This window comes from Wasmannia auropunctata, unplaced genomic scaffold, assembly GCF_000956235.1.
Source record: "Wasmannia auropunctata unplaced genomic scaffold, wasmannia.A_1.0 LD336026.1, whole genome shotgun sequence".
Taxonomy (NCBI): Eukaryota; Metazoa; Arthropoda; class Insecta; order Hymenoptera; family Formicidae; genus Wasmannia; species Wasmannia auropunctata.
The window spans coordinates 3,189,105-3,205,959 of NW_012026864.1; the positions used below are offsets into that span (position 1 = coordinate 3,189,105).

A 16,855-nucleotide genomic window follows, 5' to 3' on the forward strand; every position below is an offset into this window, starting at 1 on the left:
GGCTCGCGCGGCTCCGGAGGCGCTCTCTCTACGAGTTCTCGCGAGTACACTTGCGTGTTCCTGTCGGGTCGAGGCCGGACTGGCCGGAGTGATTCGCGACGCGAGTTGAGACTTGACAAGTTTTCCTCTCTTTCCTTCCGCGCGGCGTGAGACTCGAGGTAACCGTACATAGTGGTTAATAATCACGACGACGAGCATCCGCGGCCTCGCGTAGTTCGCGCGATTGATATGTCGCGCGGGACGGCGGCGGTGCTCCAACGACGACGACGACGACGACGACGACGACAGGTCGCGTAATCAATCGTGATCGGTCGCGTCTCGTCTCTATACAGTCGAGTCGACACGCGAGACGAACGGGTGGCCGCCGCCCGCGGCACGCGTCTTCGCCCGCGTCGAGCAGCGTCGAAACATGCGTCCGTTGCGGGGCGACGGGGACCGAGCGACAACCGAGGAGGCTCCTTCGAGGAACTGTCAGGGGGACCGTCGCCACCACCATCGCCGCCGACGCCGCCACCACCGCCGTTACGCGTGAGTCAGTGCGGGATCGGACGGAGGCGACGCACGCAAAATGGCTTCGGGCGACAATGTGGACGTGATCGAGGTGGTCGAGACGACGAGCTTCCCCGTGCCGGTGCAGCCCGCGGTGGATCACCTCAGGCCGGAGCAATCCACCGTCGAGGAGGACTGTGAGTGTGAACGTGTGAACACCTGTACTCCCCGTTTCCCCCGCTCCCCTCCGCGTGCCCGGACCCTCTTCTCGGTGCGCCCTAACCTATACCGCGACTCCGGACGCCGCGTCGCGGGCGTCGTTCGTCGCTCGAGGATGCTCTGGCGAGCGAATCCTCGTGGCCGGTGCTCGAATCCACCGGGCACTCGTCCACGATCGCGATCGTCCTCGCTGCGCCTCGCATGCGGCGCTCCCCTAGGCTTGCGCTCGTCCCGCTCGATCGAAGCCCGCTCAAGCGTTAGCCGACCGTTTGACAGCTAATGGGTGTCACCCGCGACCTACAAAGCGCGGAACGTGAGAAATCGTCGTCTGAGACGCGGGGGAGGAGCGGGGGGGAGGAAGGCTCGTTTGGAATGCACTCCGCGTGTCGACGACGTCGGGCCTCTTCCTGCCGTGCGGGCCGCGATCGATTCATGGATAAATTTGACCGTCTCCGAACCGATCGGTCTCGTCACGATGCATGTCCCTCCCGTGGGACATCCGTGTCGTTTTTCGTAGTCACGAGACATTCGCGGTAGAGATTATATATTCGTGCGACTGCGAATAATAAAAGCGTCTCTGCGTGCTCTCAGCGTCGCGATTTCTATTTGACAGCTGATAGCTGTCGATCGTGACGTTGAGTAACACTCTCTAAATTTTCTGGAGTAACTTTTCACTCTTGGAGTGAATCTCATTCCAAAAGAGTGAAAATACTGCCACTCATTTTCAATCTTTTTGAGTGACATTCACTCCAGAAAATTTAGAGAGTGCACGGAACGGCCTTCGTCTCGAGGCTTCCGGGAAATTTTGAGCGTCCCTGGCGTACGATCTGTTAAAAAAAAAAAACCCGATAACACGAAAACAAGCTACAAGCTCGACGGAGGAAACTCGTCCCTGCCCGCAATCCGCCGCATAGTTTTTAACGCACATTAACCACGCGCGTTGTCGCCGCGCGGCGATGAAGGGCGCGCGCATGTAAATGACGCGGATTAGAATAGCGTCTTCGGTTATACTCTCCCGAAGACTTGTATTCTCGTTAAAAGCCACCACGCGTTCCACGCATGACACACTTTCCTTCCGCGCGGCCACCGCGTTACGTAATTACGGAGATATCTAACATTGAAAACTGCAGAGCGAAGCTCTCGGGCTCGTGGAATAAACATAAAACGACTGTTTTTCCCTGTTTCTCGATATGTACACTCGACGAGATTACACCCTATCGGGATTTCGAGAAAATTGGATGCGTTCGACCGAGCGCGAATATGGTCCCGTTGAAATCTTTCACCCGAAGAGCCCGGGATCTTCTCGTCTCTCTCACTCAGTTCGTTAAAGTACGACGCGCTAGTTATCGGTTATTTTTACGCGAGAATTCCCACATGCATTCGTGTTTTAACGCGAGAGTCGGGAAAAGAGAGAGAGAGAGAGAAAATCAGGGGTATATTCGGAGTTTCGGAGTCGTCGACCGAACTCGCTGTTTATTTAGCGAGTTTCATTTCGCCGTCGCCGATTCCGAGGCGCGAAATTCCAAATTGTTTAATTTTCGCTTCTGGTTCGATTTATCGGGAGCGATCCGCTCGACGCATCGCGACTCCAAGGTGACGACTCGCCGCCGTTTGACAGCTGATGGAGGCATTGCATCGGGCCAGGCAGGCCGCGAGACGACACGTGGAAATTCGCGTGTGTGTCTCCCGCGAAGCCGCGTCGCGCCGATCGCGATAACGCCCGCCGTTATCGGATTCGCGCCATCCGAGGAATGGATATTTTTTCCCTCTGCGCCGCAGAGGAAAACAGCGGCACAGAAAAGTGGAACGCGCGTTGGAAAGCGCGCGCGATACCGCACGCCCGAACTGTTTCTCGTTTTCGAAAGATAGCAGCCTTCCTCTTATCGGAACGAAAGCTCTTTCCGCTTAGAAAATCTCCTCACTCGTCAGTAAACGGGGAATTTTGTTAAACTTCGGACTATTTTTGCTTCTCGTTCTTATCTTTAAAAGACGGAGAAAGTTGTATTCTCATTGCGTTTTATTCTTAAAGCTTAAAGTTAGGGAAATGTATTCATGAGTGAGACTTTAATTCCCTCTTCCTCTTCCGTCTATAGACTGTTTCAGCTGAGATTTCTTTTGTTCGTCACACAATTCTCTCGAGCTCATGAGAGAGAATTCAGGAAATAGCAAACGTATCATTTCCTGAATTTTCGATAGGAAATTGCGTTAAACTTTGATTTACCTTTTCACACCTCATCCTCAGAAGACGAAGGAAATTGCACTCTCATTACATTTTATCCTTGAACGAGTTTGAAGGTGTGAGATATCATATTAATATTCAGTGAATACTCTAATCTGCTTCCCGCCTTCTGCCCTGCAGGCGTTTCACCCTGAGAATTTCTTCGCTCGTGTTTTTACTCTTCAGCATAATACGACACGTAATAATCGAAACGCATTATTTTCCGAGTTTTCGATTACGTCGGGCAAGAGAAGGAACACAAGAGAGCATTATCGCGCGCTGAAGAATGTCTTTATTATCTCAAGGATGAGAGCGTTTACATAACGCGATTCATTCTGCCTCGAAAGGAAATAGTTTCACACGTTTTTTTTTTCTTCACGATGCGCGAAACGTGACGGTGCTCGCAACGTGGACCTCCTCTGCGCAAACACGCGCGTACTTATCGCGCGTATTAGCTTCCAGAGAGATTCATTGACGATGTTTTCGGTGCGACGGCGACGGGTGTGTGTGTGCATGCCTTCATTGGCGCCGCTTTTCTTTTTTGCGTTTTCGTTGTCGGGTGGGGAAAAAAAATGACTTTCCACCGAACAAAGACCACACCGCATCCCGCGTTTGAGTCACGAGCTCACAACGGAAGACGCGCGGAGAGTTAAAAATAGAAGGCTAAGTAAGGACATCTTGACTCGTTGTACCCTTATTCTACACACACATACAGACTGTCATCCCAGGGGGCCTTTTTTACTCGATATCGCAAATCGCTCTTTTCCCCGCGCACGTACACGTGCCGCTTTTTCTGCAATATCAAACCCGATACTGCTCGCGCAGTATGTAATTTGTTAATCCGAGATCTGCTCGAGACGATAAACGGTTTGCCATTTGTTATCGATAGAATCTATTGTGACTCACGGACTCGTGCTCTGAGAGATGTGCTTACACATGTCGCGATGCAAACGACACAACACGTTAAATATTTATTTTAAAATAATTTCTTTTCGGTTCCAAACAATTTTTAAGATTATACTCTAATAAACCTACCTATCATATCCTAATAAACCGACCTATCATACTCTGATAAACCTATCTATATCACACTCTCATAATCCTGCCTATATCACATCCTAAATGAACTCATGAATTTTGGATCCGTTACGACTCAACGAACCTTTAATCTGAGACGCCTATAATCAAGGAACCTCTTCCTTATTGATTATTTACGCGTTTCCCTTCTTCACTATCTTATATCATTGGTTATTTGACAAAATGCTCCTCTTTTTTAACGCATGTCGCGTTTGAGAAAGTTCACTTCCACGTTGTTTTTCGTAGCAGAGACACGTTGATTCTGTTACGTGGCTCGTAACAGAGCTCCTATTCAATCGCTGAAAGCGATTCTAATTTTGATTTTAATTTCTAGAAGTTATTTAAAACAGATATGTGTACGTGAGATATTATTTAACGTGTTTTCTTACACACGTACACACACAGGCATACGTACCTATCTTTTTATTATAGTAAAAGCATTAGCACATTTTTACCTTTTACATTTACTTATAAATAGGAAATTATGTGACATATGTAGATGTTGTACAATTACGTAATTCACAGATGATGTTGTGATCTTCGGTGAAAATCTAGAAAAGCAGTAAATTCGAACGGTTAATTAAATCGCGTTTAACAGTAAATGTGCAATAGAAATATGAATCATGGACTGTCGGCGAGCAGTAAATATTTTCCAAAAGTCTAATCGTTACTGAACACACACTTATGTTATATAAAAGAAGCAATCTCGCTTCGGTAAATCAATCGTGGAAAAATATCATTAAGCTACTCACTACTTTTAATATTTATTTCTGGAAACATATTTTAAAAATTATTAACATCAAGACTCTTAAGTTTGTTTCATATGCTACATGTATTATGTTTGTACGTACATTTACAAAAATTGTTCATTTTCGAAAAATTCTTTTTAAGAAAAAAAAAGATAGATTTCTTGTTTTATTATATTAGAGGATGTTTATAAAATAAAGTTCTTACTTAATTATTTGACAAAATTAATGTAAAATTTTAATTTTACCGTCATAATCAAATCGTCATCATTAAAATCTTAATTTTACGTAAAATTGCGACAATTAGTGGCTTTTACGTTTTTATGCAAAAACGTAAAATCGTATATACACAACTACTATATGATAAATTTAATCATTTATGATTATTTTTATTGATAACATTGTTCTACGAAATTTTATATATTGCTTATTTTTACGAAATTACACCGCGTTATCTAACTCGTGCGCTGTTTGTTATCAAAATACATACATTACACCGTGCGACGTAATTAAAATGTCTTCGTCTCTTTTGCAGATAAGTCGACCGGAGAGAAAATAACAGCATTTGACGTAAGTATCGATCTTTCCTTTTAACTAAATAAATGTTATACTCTTAAAATATATTCCTGAAAAAAATGCGCGTGTTTATTTTCCGTTAAATGACAAAATCGATTTTACATTAACACATTTCATTAACACTTTAATGATTTAATGTTTAAATAATTATTAACAACGAAATGCAATTATAAAGACATACGTTCGGGACGTCCCACGTGTCCGCGTGTCAGAAATCAACGGATAAATAAACAATTTTATTGTTGCTATCAACAATTCAAATGAAACAGCTACGTTCGTTTATTTCGAGTCTCGGATAGAATCTTCTTTCATGTTCCATTACGTCTTTCTTAATCTGACATCATATCTCCCTTTTGTTTTTGAATAAACAACTTTGAATAAACGTTTCACATATAGACTGGCCTAGCTTTTACTTCTCAAATAATTTTAAAAAGAAAGCATCGATGAAAAAGTTGTGCCGATTCGTAATGTGCTGCATTCCATCATCTCTTAATTCTTTTCCATTAACGTTTGCTCCACTTTTGCGCGGATTCACATTGCACTTATTAATCGCGATTGCTTATATGCTTTCCATTTGATTTTTATTCTACGGATAAATTCAATGCGCGAGCGTGCGTTATTTAATTCCAAGTAAAATTCAAAAATTTACGTTTAAGCGCGTAAAATGGGAATACAGATAATAATCTGGAACGAGCGAATTGCCTAATATTTTTTTCAATTAATTCAAAATAGATCAATATTGATCACAACAAGTTTCTTTAACTTCTTCTATTTACGACCAACCGCGCCAGATATATCCCGAGTTTACTCGCGAAATCATTTCTATTTTTGCACGACATACAGATCTGCCCGTCATCGGTAATTTACACTCGAGCGTCCAGGATCGATTCTTGCACGCGCGCTCGCGAGGAAGTCAAATTGTGCACGAAACGGGTTCTCGAATTTCTGCGACTTGCTCCCGTTGTTACGGCTCGCGAGACGCGCGCAAAAACACTGCAGTGAGAAGAGAAGTGTATTATAAATCATCGTCGCACGTGAACGATTATCGCGGATATCATGCTTCGATAATCGCATATTTTTGCAAAATGTATATATAACCGAGCGCAGCGATATCTATCACGGCGAAGCAACGTCTGTGGAGAATCCCATTTTCTTCTTACAATTAGTTCTTCCGAATAGCGCGGAGATACCTTCGGTGTTTCCTCTCTATGCAATATACAGCGCTAAATAAACCACAGACGATATTTTGTTATATGTACTATGAGACCTTGCGTAATGCGACCAGCCAGAACAATATAACCAGTTAAGTCCTCTCTCTCTGCGCGCGCGCGCGTTTTAGATTGCATTAAATAATTATTGTAAGTGTGAAACAAGTGTTAACAGGAATGTGTTATGTACTGTCAATTATCTTCGCAGAGCTCAGTAGTGCAACATGGTACGACAGGTGGCAAGATCCCCGCGGGGGTATCGAGAAACAAATCGGAGCGAGAGAGGAAGATTGGGCATCGAAGAGTCGGAGTGGGAGGTGAAATCACATATAAGAAGGTACGTATACGGGAAGAATTGCCAGTGTGTGTGTGGCACTTCTAATAGATAGATTTCTTCCGATCTTGCGCTTTGTAATCAGAGTTAAAAGGGTGTTATTATAAGTGAAAGAGAAAGACTTGATAAGCTTATACTATATTATGTCGAGCAGTATGAGTGGTAAGGTCTTTTGAGATGTTAATAGAAGCGATAAGCTACTTCTCTTATTCAAGCTATCAATGAGAGTGATAATCAGCGCATGTATTTACTGATTCAATCACCTCGCGCGAGCTTATTGCAGGAGAGAGATTAAGACTTTCTCCTTTTAATAGCTCGAGACATTACTTGCGTCTCTTCCTTTATTAATATTATAAGGTAGTTCATAATATTAATAAATTAATATTATGAACTACCTTACGGTATTAAGATTTAACGATTGCCTGCGCAATTATATCTCTATGATTAATTAAATGTATACTTTATTTATTTCATGCAGATCCAAACCACGCAAATTATGGGATCTATTCAACTGGGTATACAGCATGCTGTTGGTGGTCTTGCAAGTAAACCGGAACGCGATTTGTTAATGCAAGACTTTATGACGGTGGAGACAACGAACTTCCCCCACGAAGGATCAAATCACACTCCAGCCCATCACTTCTCGGAGTTTAAATTTAAAAACTATGCACCCATTGCATTTCGTTATTTTAGAGATCTCTTCGGCATTCAACCGGATGATTTTTTGGTAAGACGGATCTCTCGGAAGTTTTCTCCTGTATAAATTACAATGAACAGCTGTGTACTAATAATAAAATATGCACATTTAGATGTCAATGTGTAGTGCACCACTGCGCGAGTTATCAAATCCTGGCGCCAGTGGGAGTATCTTTTATCTAACGGATGATGATGAATTTATCATAAAGACTGTGCAACATAAAGAAGGAGAGTTTTTGCAAACTCTACTTCCAGGATATTACATGGTACGTTCTAGAAGTAAATTATTAAATTGAAATACGATTTTATTTTTAATACAAAAAAATACTTTTCTCTAATAACAACAATGTTATTTCCTACAGAATCTAAATCAGAATCCAAGAACGTTATTGCCAAAGTTTTTTGGATTGTACTGCTATCGGTGTAATAGTAAAAATGTTAGATTAATCGCTATGAATAATCTGTTACCTTCATCTGTAAAATTGCATCAAAAGTATGATTTAAAGGGGTCTACATACAAAAGGAAGGTTTGTAATATTTTACATGAATATTTTACAAGTATTGTATTAGTGCACATAATTTTATGATTACGTTCTATGTTAAAAATTCTAGGCGTCGAAAACAGAACGTTCGAAGTCTTCGCCAACGTATAAAGACCTAGATTTCATAGAGCATCATCCAGAGGGTATCTTTCTAGAAGCGGACACGTATGGTGCACTAGTGAAAACTATTCAACGGGATTGTCGTGTTTTAGAAAGTTTCAAAATTATGGATTATTCTTTACTTGTTGGAATCCATAATCTTGACCAGGCCGCGAAAGAAAAAGCTGTAAATATCATGTGACATTTTTCATATCGCGTAAATGTCAATATATATTTACATGCATACTATACATATATACGTTAATACATTACAGCAAGAACAAAGATTATCAGCAAGCGCCGACGAAGAAGTTGATGACATGGGTGGCGAAAGTGACGGGTTCATTCAGTCTGAAAGGGAAAAACAGAGAGAGGATAGAATAGGCGCCGCCGCTTTAAATCGATCGCGCAGTATAAATCGTCAGAGGTTGGTCGCTCACAGTACGGCGATGGAGAGTATACAGGCTGAGAGCGAGCCAATAGACGAAGAGGATGATGTACCGTAAGCACGATATATACCTGTAACTCTTTCACGGACGTATTATAATACGTCATTTATAATAATTGTATATAATAATAAATTCCATTTTTATATGTTTCCAACAGTTCGGGTGGCATTCCCGCCAGAAATGCGCGTGGTGAACGTCTCTTATTGTTCCTTGGTGTTATCGACATTTTGCAAAGCTACAGGTTAAAAAAGAAACTGGAACATACGTGGAAATCGATGATACATGATGGGGTAAGTGATATGTACATAACGCACCTGCGCGCGCGCGCGAATTTATAGATTTTCCTTTTATAATTTAATTCCGATGCGATCTTTAATTGCCTTTCATTGGCCTCGTCTTCTATTGTTAATATAGAAGAAACCTTTCTTACTTTCTTAAGGACACTGTATCGGTGCACCGGCCAGGATTTTATGCGCAACGCTTTCAGGATTTCATGGCCAAGACAGTATTTAAGAAAATACCATCACGTAAGTACTATCCGAATCAGCCTGTCCTAACAAGTTTGACTACAAGATTACACTCAGCAAAACTCGCAAATTTATGAGTAATTTCACGCTTACTTACCTACCGGTAGCCGATTGTATATCCTGGTTGATCACGTTAAATCCAATGCATTTTACAAGAGATTTAACTTCCTACGAAGGCAAAAGATAACTATTAGCTTTAATTAGGGGACCTAGTTAATATTTAAATTGCGAAAATCAAAACCTTCGATTATGATAACGATATCAATGTTGTGATTCAACCATATACAATGCTATCGAACTGTACCTTTTATTGACGCTTTCGAGATATATTTTAAACCGCGAGACGAAAAAGAAAAGTAGAACAAAGGTTTATTATAAATGAAGCTCAAAACTGATACAATATATAGTGTTACGATGATATAATTAGTAAGAGGTACCTATATTGTTACTTAAAAAGCATATACCAATCCTTATAGACAGCAGTAAGCCGTAAGCTAGAAACATATATTTTTCTTCTTGTTACAATTTGCTATAAAACTTGTTTACTTAATTTACTTTTGTATACACGTATAGACGTGTTCTTTTGGCGTGTAACGAGACTCGTTAGTAGTCGAAAAAGGAAATAACGAGTCGGAAAAGGAGATTTATGGAGATTTATTTATTTAGGAGATTCAACAAAATATTAGCTTCCACAAGTATCTTACTCGTAATTATTATCAGGATTGACACAAGCGATGCCAGTTTGAACGACCTCTTTATCTGGTTATTTGTACTTTAAGAATGTTGAAGGCGCAGGTCAGCGACTCAATTTTGTCCTAACAGATTTTATCACAGATTTAGCCGTCCAGAGAAATGTTCTAACGATTATAATAGCGTTATAAGACCATTTGAGTGACTGCAGAGAATGCGACAAATACTGTGCGGATATCCGAAATTTATCCAGACACGATGCTTGCATCAATATCATGATTATATTCGAATTTTTATTGATCTATCAGTGCCTTGCGTAAGTTAACGAAATATCATGCATAAATCAAAATTGTTTGTTGTAAAGTAAGAATAATGCGCTTTTTCATCTCAACGATTACGATATTTATTAGTAGAATATTCAATCCGATCCAAAACAAAACTTTTCGGATACCTGCATTCGTTTCGAATCAATGCTGTGAATAAGATATATTTTGGGTTTATGAGTGTCAATTGATCATTTTTGGGTTTTTGTTTTGGTGTAACTAATTGCTAACACAATACACGTATGTATATTTTATTATATATAATTTTTCCATTTTTTTTTTTTAATAACTTTATTTTGCGAGTTCAACCTCATTGTGCATTTCGTATATTTTCTTCCGACACACAATTTTTTTCGATATATTTATTAAAGAAAGAAATAGTGAATTGCCAATGACTGGTGTCCACAGGTATAGCTGAGTATTTTTTATATATCGACATTATTAATCTTGACTTTTATTAGCATTTTCCCTTATATATTAGACTTTATTTAGAGCCATAAAAAAACAATCGTCCTGACAGCAAGATTTTTATAAAATATTACCTAAATAGAAGCTAGAATCAAATATTTTTTTTTGCTTGTTTTTCTTGATCTAGTCTGTAGCTGAGAATATGTGTGCATTTGTTAGTATACAGATTATCACAAGCACAACGATTTCCATCATTTAGATTTTTGATTTTTCAATAATGTCATGTGTTGCCAAAGTTCTATGAAAGTTCCGTTCATGTCAAGGATAAGTAAAGCTTGATGACAAAAAGTTTCTATTTTATCGATGCGCCAAAGCAATCATTAATATTTTCGTCCACCAGAGCCATTCAAGCAAAAAAGCATTAGCATTAGCAAAAAAAAAACAAAGATATAGTAGAACGCACGAAATACATACCGAGCATTCAAGTAGCTTGTTTAACATGACTTCTTCAAAAAGGAAAGGAATGCATGCCATAATTCCCTCGATAAAGGCTCTTTATGCTAGATGCCACTTAATTTTGTGCGATCTATGTATCTGTAGAAAAGTCTCTGCGATATACAAATAATGTTGAACGTAATATATTTTTGACAGTAGTAGCAAACGTAGGACCGCGTGGGTGTACGAGATTAACTCGAGGAAAGAGTGCGAGAGTGTGAGAGCGAGAATAATCGGTAGAAGTAGAATTTTTTTTATTGTAAAAATATTCAGCTATCGACTGAACGTGGGCACCACTGTACATATTTATATATTTTACAATAAACATTTTCGCTGTTTACAACTTCATTTCATTTATGAGCCCACCCGTACACTTATAACTTACCGTTATACTTACTGTACTATTTACCTACTACCATTCTACTACTACTACTACTACTACTACTACTACCACTACTACTACTTTTACTACTATTACTACTACTGTTATTACTACTGTTACTATTACTACTACTAATGCTATTACTGGTACTACCATTACTTTTGTTATACTAGTGTTACCACTACTGTTACTACCGTCATGTATACTACCATCATTATTGACATTGTCCTACTTATGACTTACATCCCCTCGTAGTCGTTATTCATATTAAGTTTCTTGCACCATCAGCGCGTTACACTTTGTGTATCGTCTTAATATTGTATCGTGCAATGTGTTTGTTGTGTTACGTACATTTGCGTTTTGTTGATCACCCATCACTTATACTTTATCATATGAAAGAAACAGATAACAATTGACAGCCCAAACACCCTAGGAAAAGTCATGTAATTAATGTAATCTTTTTTTTTGTTTTTAAATTGTCATGCATTAAAGCGTCGTTGAAACGAACAGTAACTTGAGTCGCATAAATCTTCGAATGCAACAAAGGTTCGATTGATCTGCTCGGATTATGATTTGCGCGACGTAATACGATATCAATTTTTCCTATCCGAGAGTACAGAGATAGGAAATACAAGCTTTAATTTCGTTTTGTATTTCAACTCTTTCGACATGTTTGAAAAATTAGGTGTATACCCTGGCTTTTCTTTAATGTCTCTATCTATTCTCGGCAGTCCTTATGATTTTGTCGTATGTTCGATAAATCCGGTATACATAATCATATTGTAAGCGGAATTAGCTAAATATTGATGTTTCTGTGTCCCGTGCACTTCTTTTCGTGTCGACCCCCAATGACCTCATCTGACCTGCTACCGATCGAAACTCGAAAATTGAAACCACCAAAAGTGGACCTGCCTGAGATTAAGGGGAATCACCGCAAATTCCGTAACCTCGTCACCAGCTATATAGGTAACTCTGTCTATGTGTGCGTCCATCTGTCCATTTTTGTACGAATGTATGTACATTTGTTTTCACATAATCTCCTCTGCCTGTATATGTATTTTTTCTTACGAACGATTTTTTTTCATGTTCCTTAATTTTACAGTGGATTTATCTCATCTCTTATGTATAAGAGCAATTTTGCACATAATTGAACAGATAAATTTTTTCACGATTTTTGTCTATCACGATACTTTCGAAGAATTTGAATGATTGTCTCAAAAATAATTGTTGCAAAAATAATTTAACGAAATTAATGTTAGATTTCTTTGCATGATACTCGAAGATAAGATGGTATTTTATGTACTAGAATGTCACTATTTATTTTTATATCTTTTTTCATTTGTCAAATTAAAATTAAAAGAAATAGAATAGATTAATCTCTATTTAGAAAAATTAATTACACGCACTTATCTAAGGCTTGTTTTATATTTTACAATATTAATATATTTTTTACACAATAAAATATTAAACACAATTCTTTACGTTTGTTCACTAACATATAATTTTCTGAAACTGAATGTTTTTACTGAAAAGATTTTTTTAAGTGAATTTACGCAGCAGAATTATGCGAATGAATTTTTTCAAACATCTTTGTGAGTGTGCTTCTTGTTTCTATATCGCTTCTGCAACCATTGCCTATGAGAATTGTATACGCCCGATACATGTATTTTTTTTTTGTTATCACTCTTCGCACATTTCCATTCCCTGTTTTCCTGACATACATTTTGCAACAGCATAAGAATCTTTTTTTATAAATCTAGGTCATTCTTCTCTCAATATATCCAAGAATAACAACCGCGATACTAGTTATAGACGATGAACTCTTCACCCTTTCCCTACACTATACTTTTTCCACAGCATTCCGCAAGGAAATCGACCGAAAAGATTTCAGCAATTGCGTTTTACTCACGACAACGTGTCTCCGCTTAATTTCTCTATCTATAAACTTTACAAACCTGAACTTTTTTTCCCCTTGTCACATTCGGTATCGTGCAGCAATTAGTTTAGCCTAGACATACCCTATAATCACAGCACGGACCGATATGGATTAATGGATAAACGTCTGCGCAATTTACAATGAGATCTAGTTGTTTACGTATGCATAAAATATTCTTTTAAATTCCAGCACAAGTCTCTCATGTACGTACATATTTTTTCTGTGTGATTAATTATACGTAGGCATGGATTAAGACGTAGTACGCATATACAGGTGACAATTGCTAATCGTAAAGAAAGCTCTCGCTTCAAAGCAAGCGGGGCTAATAGATGTTGTCCGCTTGACTATATTTCACAATATATATATGTTAGATATTCTATGCCTGCGATTAGTATAATTAAAACATAAGTATCTTACGATAAGTACATATACCAATAGCTTAGAATTCGTTAACAGATAATATAGAATAGAAGACATATAGATTGAGAAAAAAAAACTATATACACAGGCATGACAAATGCAGTAGTGAGATTTTTGTTAAGCAGAAAAGTTAAATATCTAAAATTAAAATACCGCGATTAAAAAAACTCACGACATATATATTTATCTATTTTTTTAATTATAATTAACGAACAGATAACTTGATTGGCTATGTAACGTAAACGCATTTATTTAAGATAATTAAGATAAATTATGATTTTATCTCTATAAGAGCTAAGAAAATTGTTTTATATCTTTTCTTCAGAACTTATCGTAATTATATCGCGACGCAGCGAAGGAAAGTATTTTACATACATAATTACTGCAAAAGTTAAACAACCCGATTTGCGATATTTTACTAACAGTTAAGTGATAATTGCAATCCATGATAATTTCCGTAAACTAAAACAGTATTAACGAAACGAAACTAATAGAACGCCCTTGCTACGGTGCTGATGTCGGCTTTTGTAGCATCTTGAGCCCTTTTGATAAGCGTAACTTAACACCACATAATTTTCACACCAGTTTTTCTTTTAAATAAACTCGATGTTCAGTTTGCACACAGCTCGCGCAAGGAATTATGGCATCGCATGTTTTATGTTGCAGCCTTGAAACATTCCCCGTCGAAGAGGAAAAGTATAAGCAGACCGCTTAGGCCGTTGGAGGGTGACTTCGATTCAACCGGTGAGTCAAATGCGTTTCTTTCGAACACCAAAAACGATCTTTCTCCAATTTTTCTATCATTCAAAAGTTCTTTACGCTTGTTATCATGATATCACGCGAGAAATTGATCGGTTTTCGGAACGTCATCAGTAACGGACCGTAAATGATTATTTTCGCGTTATTCAAGTGGGTATTTTTCTTTTAATGTTTACCTTTAGCGCGTCTAAGATAATAAATCGTGATGAAAGAACTGATTAAAGTAATGTCCGATTTCAAGCACGTGAGATATATCGGCGTCGCGATTAAATAAATATAAAGGCTTGCGGACGTTGGAAACGTGAATTCCGAAAATCGTTGCCGATGACTTCGACAGTTACGTTCCTGTATCACGGTTCTATCATTGGCTTTTGCGCTGGATTTCACATGTAGCCAGGCACAGCGATCAGTGCAATAAACTTAGCTGCGGCATTCCCACGTTACCCGCTTCTAAAGCATTCACGACAATACCGATATGCGAAGACGTCGAGAGTTCTAGGTGAAGTCCCGTCCGATCCTATCCGAACCTCCCCCCCTGTCCCTGCTCCGCGTCGGCTCCCTGTGGATACTTCATTACATACATATGAAAAGCGTATGTACACACGCATCTATTATAATCTATTATGATCTATTATAATCTAATTGTTTAGTAGATCGCACCACAAAAGCGCACGTTGTAAAGAAAATAATATTTATTCAATTCTCACGTTTTTTTTTTGTACTGGTAATTACAAAACGTTTAGAGAATTTTGCCGTCAGAAAAAAAAAACGTAAGTCTGTACATATATCTCGCACGGACGCTCGAGTCACCGTCGCAGCGACGGACGAAAATGGTAAAATCGGTGTAAATATTAAATGCATACTGTACATAACGAAGAGAAAAAAACAGAGAATCGCTGCGGTATACTATTGCGATACTATGATTTGTTGTCTTAAATTTATATTTCACCCTGGCAAAAAGTGACGTCCACTGACACACACTTCTGCACTCCGAGTCCTTTATCTCTCCTTATTGTATTTCCCGTAATCAATCCGTTCACCGTCCTATGTGTACAGCTTCACATCGTGAATGTCCGTCAATCGTTCTGTTTCCCCTGTCACGCGAACGTCCCTCGCTCGAATCCTCGGGTTCCGCCTCGGGACTCTGTTATCGGCCGACGAGACACTGGGACAGAGAAGCTGGGACCGCGCGATTTCGGCGGAGGTTTTCGCTTTCATCGTGCTTCGCTGCGAATGAGACGCTTGAAGGAACGTTGCGTTACCTGAACGATGAAGCAGGGTTTGAATGATAATCGCGAACGGGTCGCTTGATTTCGAAGCTATATAGACACACACGAGAATGACTCCCACAATTTTATTGGGAATCGCGGAAAAAACACGAAGCGCATATCCTCGTGCGGCATCGACAATGTTCTCTGTCGTTGCCGTCACACCGGTTTCAAACCCTACAAAGAGATTTCGTGACGCCGAAATACGAGATCGTCTTGTGCTTGTAAACGCGCTTTCGGCACTTGAATGGCTTCCGCGTTTTCGGGGCACGCCTCGCGAAATCCGCGGTGAGTTTCTCTGTCCGATTAAGCGCTGGACACGTATACCGCAGTACGGTAATGGTACATGGTGTTGTATGGTGGTTTAGCGGTGGCGGCAACTGGAGGTTCGACAATGCATGCTACATCACCTACGAAGGCCGGTGAGTCTCATACGATCACTTACTCTCGTAATGTACAGTTGTTCATTACCATGTGGAATTGTACTGAAAATTGCGTCGCGATATCGCGAAAAATGTGTCATTATCTTTCGGAACGATGTTACCGTTCAGAAAACGCGATGTACTTTCTTTATTCAATGAAGTAAAAGTAACGACTGAGAAAAATTTTAAGAAGCCGTGCATAAATTGGTCTCTGTAACATATTGAGTCTATTTAAAATTTAATCTCTTTAAAATTAAAGATGAAAATTAATAAATTGAAAATAATTTAATTGATATTTGTTGTAAATCATGTATCATTTACCGCTTTGATTAGAATTGTAAGTGATTTTTTAAATGGGCTGTGCAACGTAAATTCGAGAATGTTACCAAGGGATTTCGTGTTATTACATCATTATGTAACAATCGTAGCAAAAAGTGAACTTTACATAATGCACTGGTCACGAACCTATTTTTGATTACGAATACACGTTGTATATTACGATAAATTGCGATATTTACAAAATATTGCACTCGCGGATCACTCTAAAGTGAACCAACCAGAGAAGAATCAAC

General features: G+C 39.3%; 1 protein-coding gene across 1 annotated transcript in view; it reads left to right on the forward strand.

The window, feature by feature from the left end:
* The first annotated feature begins 541 nt into the window (after window positions 1–541).
* The window catches only part of LOC105452879 (phosphatidylinositol 4-phosphate 5-kinase type-1 alpha-like), a 30,490-nt gene continuing 14,176 nt past the window's right edge, over window positions 542–16,855 (forward strand). The window contains exons 1-12 of the mRNA XM_011694408.1: window positions 542–686; window positions 5,285–5,319; window positions 6,742–6,870; window positions 7,346–7,594; window positions 7,677–7,829; window positions 7,926–8,090; window positions 8,176–8,391; window positions 8,480–8,706; window positions 8,811–8,943; window positions 9,093–9,180; window positions 12,382–12,444; window positions 14,501–14,578. Of these exons, the coding sequence (XP_011692710.1) occupies window positions 569–686; window positions 5,285–5,319; window positions 6,742–6,870; window positions 7,346–7,594; window positions 7,677–7,829; window positions 7,926–8,090; window positions 8,176–8,391; window positions 8,480–8,706; window positions 8,811–8,943; window positions 9,093–9,180; window positions 12,382–12,444; window positions 14,501–14,578 (1,654 nt within the window). The 5' untranslated portion in view covers window positions 542–568. The remainder of the gene's footprint in view (window positions 687–5,284; window positions 5,320–6,741; window positions 6,871–7,345; window positions 7,595–7,676; window positions 7,830–7,925; window positions 8,091–8,175; window positions 8,392–8,479; window positions 8,707–8,810; window positions 8,944–9,092; window positions 9,181–12,381; window positions 12,445–14,500; window positions 14,579–16,855) is intronic.